This window comes from Gymnoscopelus microlampas (assembly GCF_963454915.1).
Source record: "Gymnoscopelus microlampas genome assembly, chromosome: 23".
NCBI classification, from domain to species: Eukaryota; Metazoa; Chordata; class Actinopteri; order Myctophiformes; family Myctophidae; genus Gymnoscopelus; species Gymnoscopelus microlampas.
The window spans coordinates 14,401,771-14,417,857 of record NC_139960.1 but is presented as its reverse complement, the minus strand read 5'-3'; the positions used below and the strand labels follow the sequence as shown (position 1 = coordinate 14,417,857).

General features: G+C 43.3%; 1 protein-coding gene across 2 annotated transcripts in view; it reads left to right on the top strand.

The window, feature by feature from the left end:
• Nucleotides 1–1,948: 1,948 nt before the first annotated feature.
• kdm5a (lysine demethylase 5A) overlaps nt 1,949–16,087 on the top strand; it is a 131,321-nt gene continuing 117,182 nt past the window's right edge. For both annotated transcript variants that reach the window (XR_014600244.1, XM_084050273.1), the window contains exons 1-10: nt 1,949–3,513; nt 4,397–4,474; nt 5,372–5,494; nt 6,816–6,986; nt 9,010–9,210; nt 10,145–10,223; nt 10,380–10,471; nt 11,138–11,296; nt 12,511–12,630; nt 13,477–13,635. Coding sequence is in view for 1 of the 2 variants with exons in the window: in XM_084050273.1 (XP_083906399.1) it covers nt 3,367–3,513; nt 4,397–4,474; nt 5,372–5,494; nt 6,816–6,986; nt 9,010–9,210; nt 10,145–10,223; nt 10,380–10,471; nt 11,138–11,296; nt 12,511–12,630; nt 13,477–13,635 (1,329 nt within the window). In the remaining variant the exon portion in view is untranslated. The remainder of the gene's footprint in view (nt 3,514–4,396; nt 4,475–5,371; nt 5,495–6,815; nt 6,987–9,009; nt 9,211–10,144; nt 10,224–10,379; nt 10,472–11,137; nt 11,297–12,510; nt 12,631–13,476; nt 13,636–16,087) is intronic.

Genomic DNA, 16,087 nt, shown 5'->3' with positions numbered 1-16,087 from the left:
CTTACGGTAACTTAAGATATAAGCTTAAACTAAAGTGAAAAAAATAATTAATGTAAAAAGAGTACATTGCTTTAATTTTAAAAAATGATTTATTTATAATAAAAAATATTCATTGGTTGTGATAACTTATTTAATTTAAAGTAAGTGGATATATTTGCTTTGGAGAAGGGTAATTTTCAAGTTGAGAAAAAGTAAAATATTTACTTGTAACAAGTTGAAGCAATTTTTTTACTTTGATCCAAAGCCTCAATTTTTACAGTGTATGATCAGAACAGCCTTTTTCCTAATCTAGGCTAAATTGTCTAATTGTGTTAATTTATGATATTTTGGCATGTTTAATTATCAATTTGCTGGGGAGCCCCTTAATGGCCCTTGTTGGTCCCCGGACCTCATGTTGAGAACCACTGACCTAGGCAACAACTGACATTGATATAATTAACCAACATGGCAGTGTGATCTGGATATGGAGAGGACATGTGTAACCCTAAACAAAGGTGAGGATTGGACTAATTTCAGACAATGGCGACATTAACATAATAAATGTATTTGACAATCAGCGTGGTCATTTGCTCGTATAGGATTATACTGAAGCATCAATGAGTATTCGATCTTGGGAACCCATAAAAAAAAAGGAAAACAGCGCCCTCTGCAGGTGGAAGGAAAGCGATCATATTGCAGTTATCTAAAACTGAATTCAATTGTAGATATCCAGAATGTTGGTTTTAGATATCCAGAATGCAATTACGGATATCCGAAACTCAAAGCCCAATACAAATGAATGGGAAAAGTGATGTCATTCCTCCTAGGAAGAATGACGTTTCGGATATCTCAATGTCATTATGGATATATATATTCAGTCTAGCTATTAAATGTTAAACCGGCTACTTATTTTTTTTTAAGGATTTCAAGATTAATTTTGACTAGGACAAATACAGCTTTAGATATCGTGAAATACAATTTCTACTAGTAAGAATGTCTTTTGGATATATTTAATTACCATTATGACTAGTAAGAATACAGTTTTTACTAGGAGAAATGCTATTTGAGATATCTAAAATATAATTGTAGATAGTCAATCAACCCTTTTATGTTAAAATGGCGTCTTATCTACCTGTCACCAGATATCCATAACATATTTATGTATATCTGTAATTGTATTGTTCCTAGTCATAGTACTAATTGCAGATATCTGAAATTACATTTTTACTAGTAATAATATGAATTGTGGATATCCATAATTCCATTTGTCCTAGTAACAATGAATTAATGGATATACTAAAGGTAATTACGGAGGTCTGGAATGATTTTTTAATTTCGGATATCTAAAATGGTAGTTTGTCCTAGTAAGAACTGCATTGTAGATATCTGAAAGAGTAGATCCTCCTAGTAAGAATTCTATTGCATATATCCAGAATGTTGGTTTTAGATATCCAGAATGCAGTTACTGATATCCAAAACTAAAAGCCCAATACACATGAATGGGAAAAGTGAAGTCATTCCTCCTAGGAAGAATGACGTTTCGGATATCTCAAATGACAGTTCCTCCTAGGAGGAATGTCATTATGGATATCCGAAACGTTAGTTTTGACTAGGAAGAACTGAATTATAGATATCTACTATACACATCCAGTCTAGCGATTAAATGTTAAAACGGCTTGCCATATATACACACTAATGGTATAGCTGTAGAGGGAAAAAAGAGCAGACCAAGTAAAAAAAAGAAAAAGAAGTTTAATCTGAAACACAATATGGAGGGGGTCCCTGCTCTTCATCTCTCTCTCAGCTAGGGGGTCCTTGGCCTGAAAAACGTCGAAGGCCCCTGTTTTACGGCACAGTGTAAATCAATGCGGATGTTTCAGATTAGGGGGCGGGGCTCGGGCTCTAGTCTCTCGCTCGGAGAGAGACGGAAGTGGCGGCGGACGGCGGAGGAACACATTGTTATTGAGCGGCGGTAGTGCGGTTGTTGTAGTCTGTTGTAACGTTAGCAACATGCTAACTGTAACTTTATGAGTAAAAACGAACACAACAAACACGCTGGAATATTATAAGAAGCAGCAGCGACAAACAAACAAACAACCAACCAACCACCGTCCTTTACTTCTGCAAGAAGACCTTCATCGACCTGTTGGGATTATATATTTTAAAAAAAAACTAACCCAAACCCCCCTCCAGGGGAAGCTAACATAGCTAGCGTTAGCATGCTAGTCACTTTGTACTGTTAGCCTGTGTTAAAACGCTTGAAAACGGAGGCCTTCTTTAACCGTCAGTGAGGCGTTTATTATCAGTGTTGTGTTTTATTCTGGTTTAGTCTCTGGACCATAGACACCAGCCATCCAACACGGGACTGTAACGTTCGACACGGGCGTCTTGGTGGAGGTGGTGCGCAACGACCCCCCCGGGGAAGTGGAGTGGACCAAGAGACGGGATGCTAACGGTGTTAGCATGTGGACGTTTAGCATCAGTCAATGAAATTAATGAGTGAATGAACACACCACTCATCTATAACAAAAAAAAACCCAGTACATTTGTGCTTGTTTGTACGACTAGTTCATCTCCCAGTACAACCAGTATCATCATCATTCACACCACCAGACTAATGTCTTCTCACTGGAGGATCTTCTTCTTCATTTGACCAGACACAACACTGATGAAAGATGTAATCTATTTATTATAGAATCTTATCAGTGGATTCTTAGTAGAAATCAACCAGGACGATGCAGTGGGTTTGCTAGGCGTGACGCGGTGTCGCAGATCATAAGCAGATAGATAGATGATATTAAACAGAGGTGTGTGTTGGTGGTGTTGTTGTTGCTGAGGGTCAGAACTGAACTGAACTGAACTGAATAAGTGTGTGTGTGTGTGTATTCTTAGTAATTAGTCGGTGGATGTAAGTGTATTTATATGAGTTGAGATGAAGGATCGGGGGTGTGTGATGGTGGTGAGGGGATTCAGGGCAGGCCCTGTGTCATTCAACAGGGGAGTGGTGGATCAACACTCCCCGGCGAGGCCCAACAAGGCTTCCGGGTGACGGACATATAAACATTATGCTGTGGACATGATTTAAAAACGATATTTGTGACATCTATTCGTTTACTTACCGTCCACACACACATATATATGTGTTTTCCTTTTTTGGCATGTACCAAGACATGGCTATTTTAAAATGGAAGAACCATAATGCATCAGCATCATCAGTCTGAGGAAGTTCTCAGAAAAATCTGGAAAATCTGCAGTTCTTGGAGACTAAAATAATGGACTGATGACACTGACTGAACCCATCGCAACTCTGTGCGTTTTATGACATTATAAAAGAATAATCATCGCAAAGAGGGAAGAAGTGACGTGGGGTGCACATCCATCCACATCATGTCTGGATTTGCAGAATTCGTCCCCCCTCCAGAATGTCCCGTTTTTGAGCCCAGTTGGGAAGATTTCTCGGACCCGCTGGGATTTATCAACAAGATCCGACCCATTGCAGAGAAGACGGGCATCTGCAAGATCCGACCCCCAGAGGTAAACTTAGAGTGATTATTAGTAAACATCCGTTGATTATTAATGAACCCCATATGATTATTCTAATCTTTTTGGTTGTGTGTTGTACTGCATGGTATTTTGGGCCTATGTGCATTTTGCGTTAGCAACGTTATTGACCATTGCACTAATAGAGGTCAAGTGAGGCTCACATTCATCACTGTTCTTGATGGCTCTTCATTTATAACACGATGAAAAGTAATCAGATCTGGCTGTTTGAATTCTAAATTGAGTTATTTATTTTGTTTACCTTTACTCCTTCAAGCCAATTAAATGAAGGCCCAGTCTGATTGATAGCATAGGGCTCTTGTTTTGTGAGAAATGCAATAAATAAACGGAGTAGAACTTAAGAATGGCTTTTGCTGCTTAATCATGTACTGTTTATGAGCCCTCTAACGTTATTATGCATTATATATCACCAGGAAAAATATGAGTCCTGACCACAGTTGTGCTCTGAAAGAGATATGTGTGCTTGGTTTGCCCTTTAGCCTATCACAAATGTAAGGCCTTGTGATGACAGTAAATAAACAACCTTTCTAAACAAATGCAAATGCAGTGATTGATCGCTTTACATAATGAATATTAGTTTCCTGTCACAAATTCAGCTCTGTTAAAGCTCCTTTCCCAATATGAGAATTGGTAAATAACATACCTTTTGACTGAATGTTATATTTAATATGGGAAAAATACATAAGAATAACATATGCACCGCTTCAACAGAAGACATCGTTGTACGTTTTTGTGAAAACGGTAAAACCAGAGTGCCTATTTCCATTGTGGTCCTTTCTCTAGGTAAAAGTTAATGTGGTGATGCAGTGATTTGATTGCGTGTAAAGGCTTATAATATGACTTTTCTCTCTATTAGGACTGGCAGCCCCCGTTTGCCTGTGATGTACGCAACTTCCACTTCACCCCCAGAGTCCAACGACTCAATGAACTTGAGGTCAGTCGAACAAGCCTTGGAGAAGGAATCCTATATATTCATATTGTTAAGTTTGGTGTACACACCTGGACTATCTCAAATGTCAGCTAAAATTATTAGGGCCATGTTTTGGGTATTGAGGCCTGTTGGGCCACTTCACTTCTGGACTGCCACGCCGCGGCCAAGGCCGAAAATACATCTTTTTTTTAACCCGTTAAGACCTGGAACTGTGTCATTTTTAGATTTGAGCTAAAAAGCATTATTTTACACTTTGGGCTATTCAAAAATAGCAGATCTACAAGCTCATAGCGCGGCACTGAGTGCCGCGCTACGAGCTTGTAGATCTGCTATTTCTGAAAAATCGTGAAAATGTGTGCAAATCTTTGAATATATATATATTTTAAAGCGAAAATTCAAATCTTTGCTTCTGGGGATCCCTGGAACAACATATTTTGACTGGGGTCTGCGGCCAAATACATATAATTTTGGGGGTCCTTGACATGAAAAAGATTGAGCACCACTGATATAGAAACATGCGTTTTTCAGAAAACTGTTGGGATTTAGGAGACATGTAGAATCGGCTTCAGGTCTTAAAGGGTTAAGGGATATACCAAGGCCGTGACACACTGAAAGTGTGACTGATTGAAATGTCACTGACAAAGTTTGAAATAAAAAGGTTACCTTTCTGCGTTGCTCCAACTCATTTTGGATGATTTGTGCCACACACTGATGCTCCAAAATAGAACCAGCCTGAGAGACGTGTCAACAGGTTTTTGCACGTCCAATTGAAGCCTCCAGTGTGGCTGCAGCCATTGTGAACAATGTGTGTTTTTGATGAACACTCGCGTGTCTGGTGCTTTGCAGTGTGTCATAATGGGCTTTAATTCTCTCTTATCCCTTCTTCCTTTGTGTCTACAGGCGCTCACACGGGTCAAGCTCAACTTCCTAGATCAGATCGCCAAGTTCTGGGAGCTGCAGGGCTCCAAGATCCGCTTTCCCCATGTCGAGAGGAAAATCCTTGACCTGTACCGCCTCAGCAAGGTAGGATTGAACCCTGATCAATATCTTTTTTTGTTAATGGAATGCTCCACTCTGAAATTTGTGGCTGTTTAGTCGGTTTCTGATAACAAAGTACTGGATATGATTGGAGACTAATCATGGGCTGATGACACTCACCCATCGCACCTCAGTGTGTTTTATAACCTTATAAATAATTATTATAAATAAAATGTTATAAAACATAATATTCTACAAAATTATAGGTCCCCATGTTGGGTTGAAACGTTGTCCCTGTCTGTCCTCATTAAAGTTATTCCCTGAGAGCTACATTGCAGGGTGTGGACATTCTTTTCAATGTATGTATTTTTGTCCAGCACCTGTTGAAGTTGTTTTTTGGATGTGCGACGTGCATGCATCGCCTTGGACTCTCTTTGAAAAGCAGACCACAGTATACTTGGAAAATCAGTTATGTCAAGTATACCATGAATTTATGGTCCTGTAACTGTCAATTGATTTCAAAATGTTTCGATTACATGCAATACTGGCTGAGAAATACCCAGACAATCCTACAATATCCAGAATTCATTGCAAGTGCTTACAAGAATACAAGTATTCCTTTAGCAGGAGGCAGGTTGCCATAGGCTACAAATACCATCATCATATCACATTAACTATCACTAATCACTTCTTCTTTTTTTTTTAAAGTAGCCCTACAATTTGCCTGCTCACAAGAATTGTCCAAACATTGAATATAACTTTCAACGAAGGAAGTGGGGTTCAGAATTTTTATTTACATAACCTATTGAAACATAATCATATATTTGTGGCTGTTGCATCATGTGGTTGTTATCATCATGTTATACATCTATCCATAGATGCACCTCAACTCTTTCCTATTGTTACTTATGTCGTTTCCATCATGCCCCTAATTAGGGCACAATTGTAATAATTATGACATTTCATAATCGCCTGATTGCAATTATTTTAGATAATTGCAATTATTTTGCATAATCAGCAGAATCATTTCCGTTCATATATACATTCATCTGTTGAAAAATGTTTTTCAAACAAAAATAGAGGAAATAACACATGTTTTTTTAAACTATAAAATGATTAAATATGGCATATTTTGGCCATAGTAATTATACATTTTTAATAATCATACCGGCCATTGTCAGTGATTTCTTTGTGTATTTAAGTTATTTGCCATCTCTTCCATGTGCAAATATTGTTTACAAAGCCTAAAAGCCAAACAGAAATGTATTCTTTTGTCTCTGTATGTTCCAATATTCAGTGGCAAAACCACAATGAAATCATTAATCACATTTTATATAATATATATAATTCATTGTTGTGTTTTCAGATTGTGTCATCGGAGGGTGGCTTTGAGACGGTGTGTAAGGAGAAGCGGTGGTCCAAGGTGGTCAGCAGGATGGGCTTCCCCCCGGGGAAAGGCGTCGGATCGCTGTTGCGCTCCCACTACGAGAGAATCCTCTACCCCTATGAGCTCTTCCAGTCTGGAGCCACGCTCACGGTGAGTGGTGCCGACCGGATTAACGTGCAAAGGGGCGCAGGAGAGAGTTTGCAGGAGTTTTTCTGAACAAACGTACACACTGCCAACATATTGTAATTGAGTATGACGATGTCTTCGGTGTGAATAAAATGACAAATTGTCGTTCCCCAAAATCCTAAGTGACTGAAAGGCCAGAGATTCTGCGTACCACAATAATTGAAGAAGGTGCCTGAGTTTAATTAACCCATTAAGACTGGGAACGCATCTGTGTCACTTTAGATTTCTTTGGCTATTCAAAAATAGCAGATCTACAAGCTCATAGCGCGGCACTCGGTGCCGCTCTGTGAACTTGTAGATCTGCTATTTTTGGGGGGAACAAATCGTGAAAATGTGTGCAAATCTTTGAATATATATATATATATAACATTTTAACCCAAATCTTTGTTTCTGGGGCTCCCTGGAACAAAATATTTTGAGATGGGGGAGGGGGGGGGGGGGTCCGTGACATGAAACGGACGGACTGCAGATCTACAAGCTCCCCAGTGAGTTTGTAGATCTGCAATTTTTGAATAGCCCAAGTATGATAAGATAATGGTTTAAAGTGGTTAAAATCTAAAATAGCAGATGCTTTCCCGGTCTTAATGGGTTAATTGTATAGACGGTTGTGTACCCGCGCTCATACGTGGATCAAGTAAGGACGCGGTAGCATTGTTTAATTCCCATTCTGCGTTGCCGAGCTACCGCCTGGAGCTACCAGGATGCTGTTGACTTGTATCAGCAGATGTCGCTGCCTGCTGTTACACCCCAACAGCCTTACACCCTCTTCAGAGCTGCCACGTTGGCCACATGATACACTCACTCCACATCTTACACCTGAGTCATAACCAAGGACAGATCTTTTTCCTGTGAGTCTTATTGCTATTTTAACCCATTGAGACCTGAGGCCAATTCTACAAAATGTCTTCTAAATCCTAACAGTATTCTGAAAAAAACGTATGTTTCTATATCAGTGTTGCTCAAACGTTTGCATGTCAAGGACCCCCAAAATGATATGTATTTGGCCGCTGACCCCATCTCAAAATGTGTTGTTCCAGGGAACCCCCAGAAGCAAAGATTTGAGTTCCAAATGTTCGCTTGAAAAAATATATATTCAAAGATTTGCACACATTTTCACTATTTTTGAATAGCCAAAGTGTAAAATAATGCTTTTTTTTTTAGCTCAAATCAAAAAGTGACACAGATGCGTCCCAGGTCTTAATGGGTTAATAGACTGTAAGATGCCGTGGATAAATGCCCAAATTGTAAATCGTAGACTGCATGTCCTCACAAGCACTCCAGATGTTGTCGCTATGAGCTCACTGTTCAAACATGGTGTTGGGGGGGGTGGGGGGGCATGTGAGCCATGTGACCCTATCTACTGTTTCTGTAGTGTGATGCAGCTTGATGTATCAGTACACCCCCTGGACATGGACGCAAGTATGTCACAGGGACGTAACCCCCAATCCCACCCTTGATGCTGAGTGCCAAGCAGGGAACCATTGGGTCCCCTTTTTATAGTCTTTGGTATGACCCGGCCGGGGATCAAAACTAGGGGTGGGACGATAATCTGTATTATTGTTTATAGTGATAAAGAACGTACTTCATAAAGAACGTACTTCGTACCGTTTTTTTTCACTCACTAAATCTCTTTGCCAAAAATAGCAAATCTACAAGCTCGCAACGTGATGCGTTGTGAGCTTGTAGATCTGCTATTTTTTGCAAATGTTCCTCTCCAAACTATGGATGTTGGGGTTCAAGAAGTGGTTAACAAAGGTGTCATTTTAAGTGTTTTACGCATATTTTGATCTACAAGCTCATCGCGCTATGAGCTTGTATAGCTGCGATTTTTTTTGAATAGCCAAAGAAATCTGAAATGACACAGATGCGTTCCCGGTCTTAATGGGTTCATTGGTAGTGGATTTGGTTCATGCCGGACCACCATGGACCAACACCTGGACGGATAACGTGATTCTCCCACCCCCCCCCTCCCCCCCCCCACACACAGGGCATCCAGCGGCTGTACGACGAGTGTGACGACGAGGAGCCCGACGAGGGAGTAGGGGAGGACACGGTGGAGGAAGACGAGCTGGAGGAGGACGAAGACAAGGAGAGGGACAACGACAGGGAGGGCTTCTGTGACGTGCCGCCACACGCCAAAGAGCAGCAACCGCGAGCAGAGAGGCGTTCCCGTCGCCTTCGGTCAGAGGTAGGAGACAAAATTTTGTTTTTTCGAAAAGTGGAACAAATTGGTTGGATCAGGGGATTCAGGCAGAATGGAATAGCCTCAAAATAGAATGTTGTTGTTTTACCAATGGTTTCGTTGTCAAAGTTGACGATTAATTGTCGCTCAAAGAATTGTGATTAATGATTTAAATGTGTGTTTGGCATTGAACATTGGAACATATGAATAAAAATCACATTTCTGTTTGCCTTTTAGGCTTCGTAATCAAAAAATGCACAGGGCAGATATGACAAATAACTTAAATATACAAAGAAATGACAGATTCAATAATTTTATACATTTTTGGTATTTAAACATGGAAACGATTATGCAAAAAATAATTGCGATTAGACGATTATGTAATAACAGGCCTATTGTCAATAATAACCCGGCTCTGGACAAGAGGTGCTTAAGTAAATGACAGAAAAGTATAACAGACAGTCAGTATAACAGTTCATTTAATTATTAGATTACTACACAGCATATCTAACCACTATGTAACTGTCATTTTAACTAAACTAAATAGTCAACTAGACCGGTAGATAGTGTCATCTATTAATTCTTTTAAAAAAATAAAATAATGGAAGAGTATGCCAGGCTCCTATTTTACGAGAGTAATAATGTATATTTACCCGTTTCTTCTTATTACCATTCTTGGATAAAAATGTGATGGGTCTCATTTTTTATTTCCTTGTGGATGTGTGCATGGGACTGAGGGAAAAAGAGGTCTAGACTCCCGTATCACTTCAGTTTGTTTTGCCAAATAATCCCTCTCATCTCTTCTGGTCTGTGCTAGATTTCCAGCTGCTTCAGCCATGGGGGGGACCTCTAATATTTGGCATTTTAGCAGGCAGGAGCGGGCGGTCCCCAGCACTGTCATGATGATCTTATGTTGTTGTCATTGTTTTTTCCTCTCCAGCGGGAAAACAAGGAGCCAAAAGGCCTGAAGTTCTTCGGTGCGAGTCCCAAGATGGTGGGCTTGGAGATCGTACCGGCCGGTAAGAAAAGAGCATCCCAGTTCTACCTCTGCTTTAATTAAGACACCTGTCGAGTTTGGACCGCTTGCAACCTTGTAACTAACGACACCATGCAGATATACAGAACATACCGTCTGCCTTTCCACTCTTAAACATCCACACGTTTCTCTCTTCTAGACGATGGATTCCACAAGAAGCAACGTCACCTCAAAGCCCAGGCCTTTGCCATCAAAATGCGTTCACGCAAGGAGACCCTGAAGGTCAACTTTGTAAGAGCCACTAACTTTTTTGGGCTTGATCCATGTTGCACTAACCCATTCAATCCGGGAACGCATCTGTGCCATTTTAGATTTTTAGCTATAGCCTATATAACCATTATTTTATACTTTGGCTATTCAAAAATAGCAGATATACAAGCTCATAGCACGGCACCGAGTGCCGCGCTACGAGCTTGTAGATCTGCTATTTTCTTTTATTCATGCAAATTTGTACAAATCTTTTAATATATATTTTTTTAAACTACATTTTTAACTCTTTTAAATCTTTGCTTCTGGGGGTCCCTGGAACAAAACCCTTTCATGTCAAGGACCCCCAAAATGATATGTATTTGGCGGCGGACCCCCATCTCAAAATATCTTGTTCCAGGGACCCCCCAGGAGAAAAGATTTGAGTTAAAAATGTTCCCTTTAAAAATATGTGTATATTCAAAGATTTGCACTAATCTTCACGATTTTTCAAATATAGCAGATCTACAAGCTCGTAGCCGTGCTAAGAGCTTGTATATCTGCTATTTTTGAATAGCCAAAGCATAAAAAATATGGTTAAAGTGGCTCCACAGATGCTTTCGAGGTCTTAATGGGTTCAAATGTTTACAATCAGTGACAGTTACCCCTCATTTAACCACTCTCTCTCTGCACACGTGTCAATGTCACCAGATTGACCTGTACCTGTGCCTGATGTGTGGGCGTGGCGACGAGGAGGACCGCCTGTTGCTGTGCGACGGCTGCGACGACAGCTACCACACCTTCTGCCTCATCCCTCCTCTGCCGGACATCCCCAAGGGTGACTGGCGGTGTCCCAAGTGTGTGGCTGAGGTAAGGGTGCAGAATGCAGTGGACGTCCTGAGCCAAACTGAGAGACCAAACTCTCATGCGAGAGACCCAGATTTGAGTCCTGGGTAGTAGTGATGCGAGGGCCGACCCGTAGCCCGCAGGTCCCGCAGGGCGGGCGGACGGGTTATAGACGGTTATAGGACGGGCTGGGTCGCTGATTTATATTCATTTTTGCAAGACGTGTTGGGCTCCCGTGCGGGGCGGGTTATGAAAAAACCTGACCCGCGCATCACTACTGGGTAGGATATAAAAGTTATGGACAGCTTTATGTAGGTTCAGTAGGAGTTCGAAGTTTGCGCAAAACGGTATTTTTCAAATCTTTAGATTTTGTATTGGTTTGTCATGGTACAAATCTAGTCTTCCCTGTTTTTTTTTTTGAATAGCTGTGTAAAAATCGTTATACACTGGTGTTTTTTCTGTGCAATTAATTCTTCAATGCTTACTGTTAATCGCTCTGGATTAACACATTCACTGCCAGGTATTATTTAATTAATTATTTTGCTGCTGCTGCAGTTTTTCACCTTGTTTTGACGATCTTTGGAGCGCTGCAGAAGCCACGACGTGCATGCGTATGTAAATAAAAAGTGTCCGGGGGTGGGGAGGGTCTGGTCTATCCACTGGAACAACATTTATTTTACCGCGATCGGCCCTTTTGGAGCGATCGCGCGTTGTTTGCACCCAAAAAAAAGAATCAGAGCTAGAAGTGTCTTTCTCCAAATCCTATCATTGGAGCGGACGGAAGTGATGTTTTTTGGGATGACGTCATATCCGTTGATTCCTTCTAATTCTTCTTCAACGTCTGGCGGTGAACGGGTGGATCTGAAATGATGGAGATCTCTGTCCATGTCAGGGAATGTGTTAAGAGTGTCTGCTAAATGCCTAAATTGTAATTGTAATTCACCCAAAATATATATTTGTGAACTGTTGGTTTTGTTATGAGTACATGCACACCGAACGTCAATATTACGAGTATTGCGTGGCGAGGAAGTTATTATTCGGAAAGAGGTCGATTTGTCAATGCAAATAAAAGCATCAACCTGTATGAATGAGGCATTAACTATAATATGAATAGTTTTGATGAGAAATATTTGACAGCAATTCTTGTATGGTTTATGCGTCACGCCCCCGGGTGTGTAAAGACCTTAATAGCGATGACTCATGCACTACTGTATGTGTTTGTACCTAACTCTTTATAGGAGTGCAGCAAACCCAGAGAGGCTTTTGGCTTCGAACAGGGTGTGAGGGAATACACCCTCCAGACATTTGGAGAGATGGCTGACCACTTCAAGTCCGACTACTTCAACATGCCTGTCCATGTATGTATATATTGCAAATCTCTGCATTAGAGTATCTAAGTAACACTTGTACCATTCCCCTACTGCACATATTTGCATCTCTTTGCACATGAATCACTTAAAGGACAACTTCACCCATCTTCAACCTATCCTCCTATCCTTGGTCCTCACCAATGATGAAATGGTACATTACGTTATTTTCTACTCAGTCTGTGTCTCATAGGAGTGCTGTGGACAGTTCAGAAACCCGCATAACAGTGACATCGTGATTAGGCAGGTTTAAAAAAGAAAAGAAAACTCAAACAAGATTTAAATGTTTTTCTGTATTTGTATTGTACAAGAACAATGGGTAGAGAAAAATAGTACCATTTTATAAGGACCATTAGTGAGGACCAATTATATGAAGATAGGCTGAAAATAGGTGAAGTCGTCCTTTAAGCCCTATATAGTTAATCATACGCTGATAGCCGATCTAGAAGCTCACAACGCGTTGTGCGACGCATTGTGCCAAAACTGTCACTTTTCAGGAAATGGGAAAAAAGAACCTGTGTTCCAATCGATCCATTACAGTTCTTATTTAGTCACAAGCTGTTGTTAAACTTTCAAAAACGTTCAGAAATAGTGAGAATAGCAGATCTAAAAGCTCATGTGTCATAATGCGACGCGTTGTGACTACTTTTGTGTGACACTCTTGGATGATGAAGAAAGTAGGGCATTAATATACAGAAAAAACAAAAGGTTGAAATATGGAGATACAAGGTTTCTCCCTGACAGCAACGATATGCAAACAATCATGTCCAGATAGACCGTTCTCAGTAAGCCGTGATGTGTTCCGTTGGCTGATCCGTGTCTTCCTCCCTGTCCCAGATGGTTCCCACAGAGCTGGTGGAGAAGGAGTTTTGGCGTCTGGTCAGCAGCATCGAAGAGGATGTGATCGTGGAGTACGGCGCCGACATCAGCTCCAAGGATGTGGGGAGCGGCTTCCCTGTCCGCGACGGCAAGAGGAGGCTGCTGGGGGACGAGGAGGTGAGTGGAGTTTAAAAAAAAAAATCTCCTAGAGAATTACTCTTACCGATCAGGTGCAAGTTGCAACATACCACCCATTTTGGGGTTATATATTTCTTAACACACTGTGGGACACTGATCAAGGCCAAGACACAGATAGGCAGGGTACAAGCCCAATGAAGGGTTTTTATTCAACCTCTTAGCTCAGAGAGCTCTTGTTATTACGTTATTTGGCAAACTTAAATCATAATAGGGGAAACAACATAAATTCCTCCCAGGTCTGGGGACATTTTCCATTCACATTCACATTTGGTGTTTAAAGCTCGATCCATCAGGTTGCCTATGAAAATAAAAGAGACATTCTTTTAGTTCTCAAATTCACACACAAAGTCATTTAACGGTGTAGGGAATTTAATGTGGGATCTCACTCACCGCCCGAAAGCACCTGTCCAGTCACCAGGAGAGCCAGTGGAGAATGAGGCAGAGTGGCTGCGCTTTTAAATGTTTGTGGGCCACACCTAACTGGCCAGCGCAGGTGTGCGGAGTTGGGGCTGATTCATGATGAGGACAGGTAGGTACCGCCCCTCTATGACGTGTCCCAGGCTGCGCTGCTGTCTGTCTGGCCTCTCTCTGCCTCTCTCCCACTGCTTCTCCCTGGTGAGGTGCTTACCTGTCGGGCGGCGCCCTAGTGAGACTCCACATATCCCCCCCCTAAGCCCACCGCCTGTGCCGGGGCTTCATTTCCTTCCTCCTCATACATCCTGGACAGGGCGTCTGCGTGCGGGATGTCCTTTCCAGGCCGGTGCTCCACCCTAAAGTTGTAGTCCTGGAGTTCCAAGAACCAGCGCGTCACCCTCGCGTTCCTGTCCTTGTTTGTCGCCATCCACTTCAATGGTGCGTGATCTGTAATGAGAGTGAAAGTGCGTCCCCATAGATAGTAGCGGAGGTGGTGTATGGCCCACTTCACCGCCAAACACTCTTTTTCAACTGTTGCATAGTTTTTCTCGTGGTCTAACAGCTTCCTGCTCACATACGTCACTGGATGTTCCTCGCCATCGATGACCTGGGCGAGGACCGCTCCAAGCCCGGTGCCGGACGCGTCCGTGTGCAGGAGGAACGGCTGGCTGAAGTCGGGGGCCTTTAACACCGGCTCCTCACAGAGTGCGCTCTTCAGCCGCTGAAACGCCGTCTCCGTTTCGTCCGTCCAGGTTACGTGGTGCGGTAGTTTCTGCCTGGTTAACTCATACAGCGGGGCTGCAACAGTAGAGTAATTGTTAATAAACTTCTGATAATATGATATTAGTCCGAGAAACGACTTTACTTGTTTTTTCGTAGTGGGACGGGGCCAGTCCCGAACGCGCTCCACCTTGCGCGTCTGTGGCTTCACACAGCCCCGGCCAATCGTGTAGCCGAGGTAGTCGGTCTCGGTCAGCCCGAGACGGCACTTCTTGGCGTTGGCGGTCAGCCCGGCGCGTCTGAGGGCCTCGATTACTGCGTCTAGGTGCTGTAGGTGTCGGCCCCAATCGCAGCTGTGTACGACGATGTCGTCCAGGTAGGCTGCGGCGTAGGCGCGGTGCGGCCGCAGGATTCGGTCCATGAGCCGCTGGAACGTGGCGGGGGCCCCGTGTACGCCGAACGGCAGCACCGTGTACTGGTAGAGGCCCTCGGGTGTGGAGAAGGCCGTCTTTGCTTTGGCCCGGTCCGTCAGTGGTACCTGCCAGTACCCCTTGGTCAGGTCGAGGGTGCTGACGAACCGGGCCGGGCCGAGGCGCTCGATGAGCTCATCGACGCGCGGCATCGGATAGGCGTCGAACGTGGAAACGTCATTCAGCTTCCTGAAATCGTTGCAGAACCGCAGGGAGCCGTCTGGCTTGGGGACGATAACAATGGGGCTGGACCAGGGGCTGTACGACTCCTCGATGACGCCGAGCTCCAACATCTTGGCCACCTCTTCTTTGATCGCCACCCGTCTAGCTTCGGGAATCCGGTAGGGCCGTTGGCGCACCACTTTCCCTGGCGTGGTGCGTATGTCATGCCGTATGGCGTTCGTCCGTCCAGGCAGGTCGGAGAATACGTCTCGGCTCCGTCCCAGCAGCTCCTTGACGTCCTGGCTCTGCGCGGGGGAGAGGTCCTCTCCGAGGGGAACCGGGGGCAGGCTCGGCGGGGCGGACGTGGCGAGTAGGGCGGGTAGGGACAGCGGCGGCGTGGCGTTCCATTTCTTCAATATGTTGATGTGGTATATCTGGTGGCCCTTCCTCCGGCCGGGCTGTGCCACCTTATAGTCGACGGGCCCCATCTTCTCGACCACCTCATACGGCCCTTGCCATTTGGCGAGGAATTTGCACTCGCTGCTGGGAACGAGGACCAACACCTTCTCCCCCACCTGGAGCTCACGGAGAGTGGCGCCCCGGTTGTACGTGCGCGCCTGGTCCCGCTGCGCCTGCTCCATATGCTCACGCACCAGGGGCCAGAT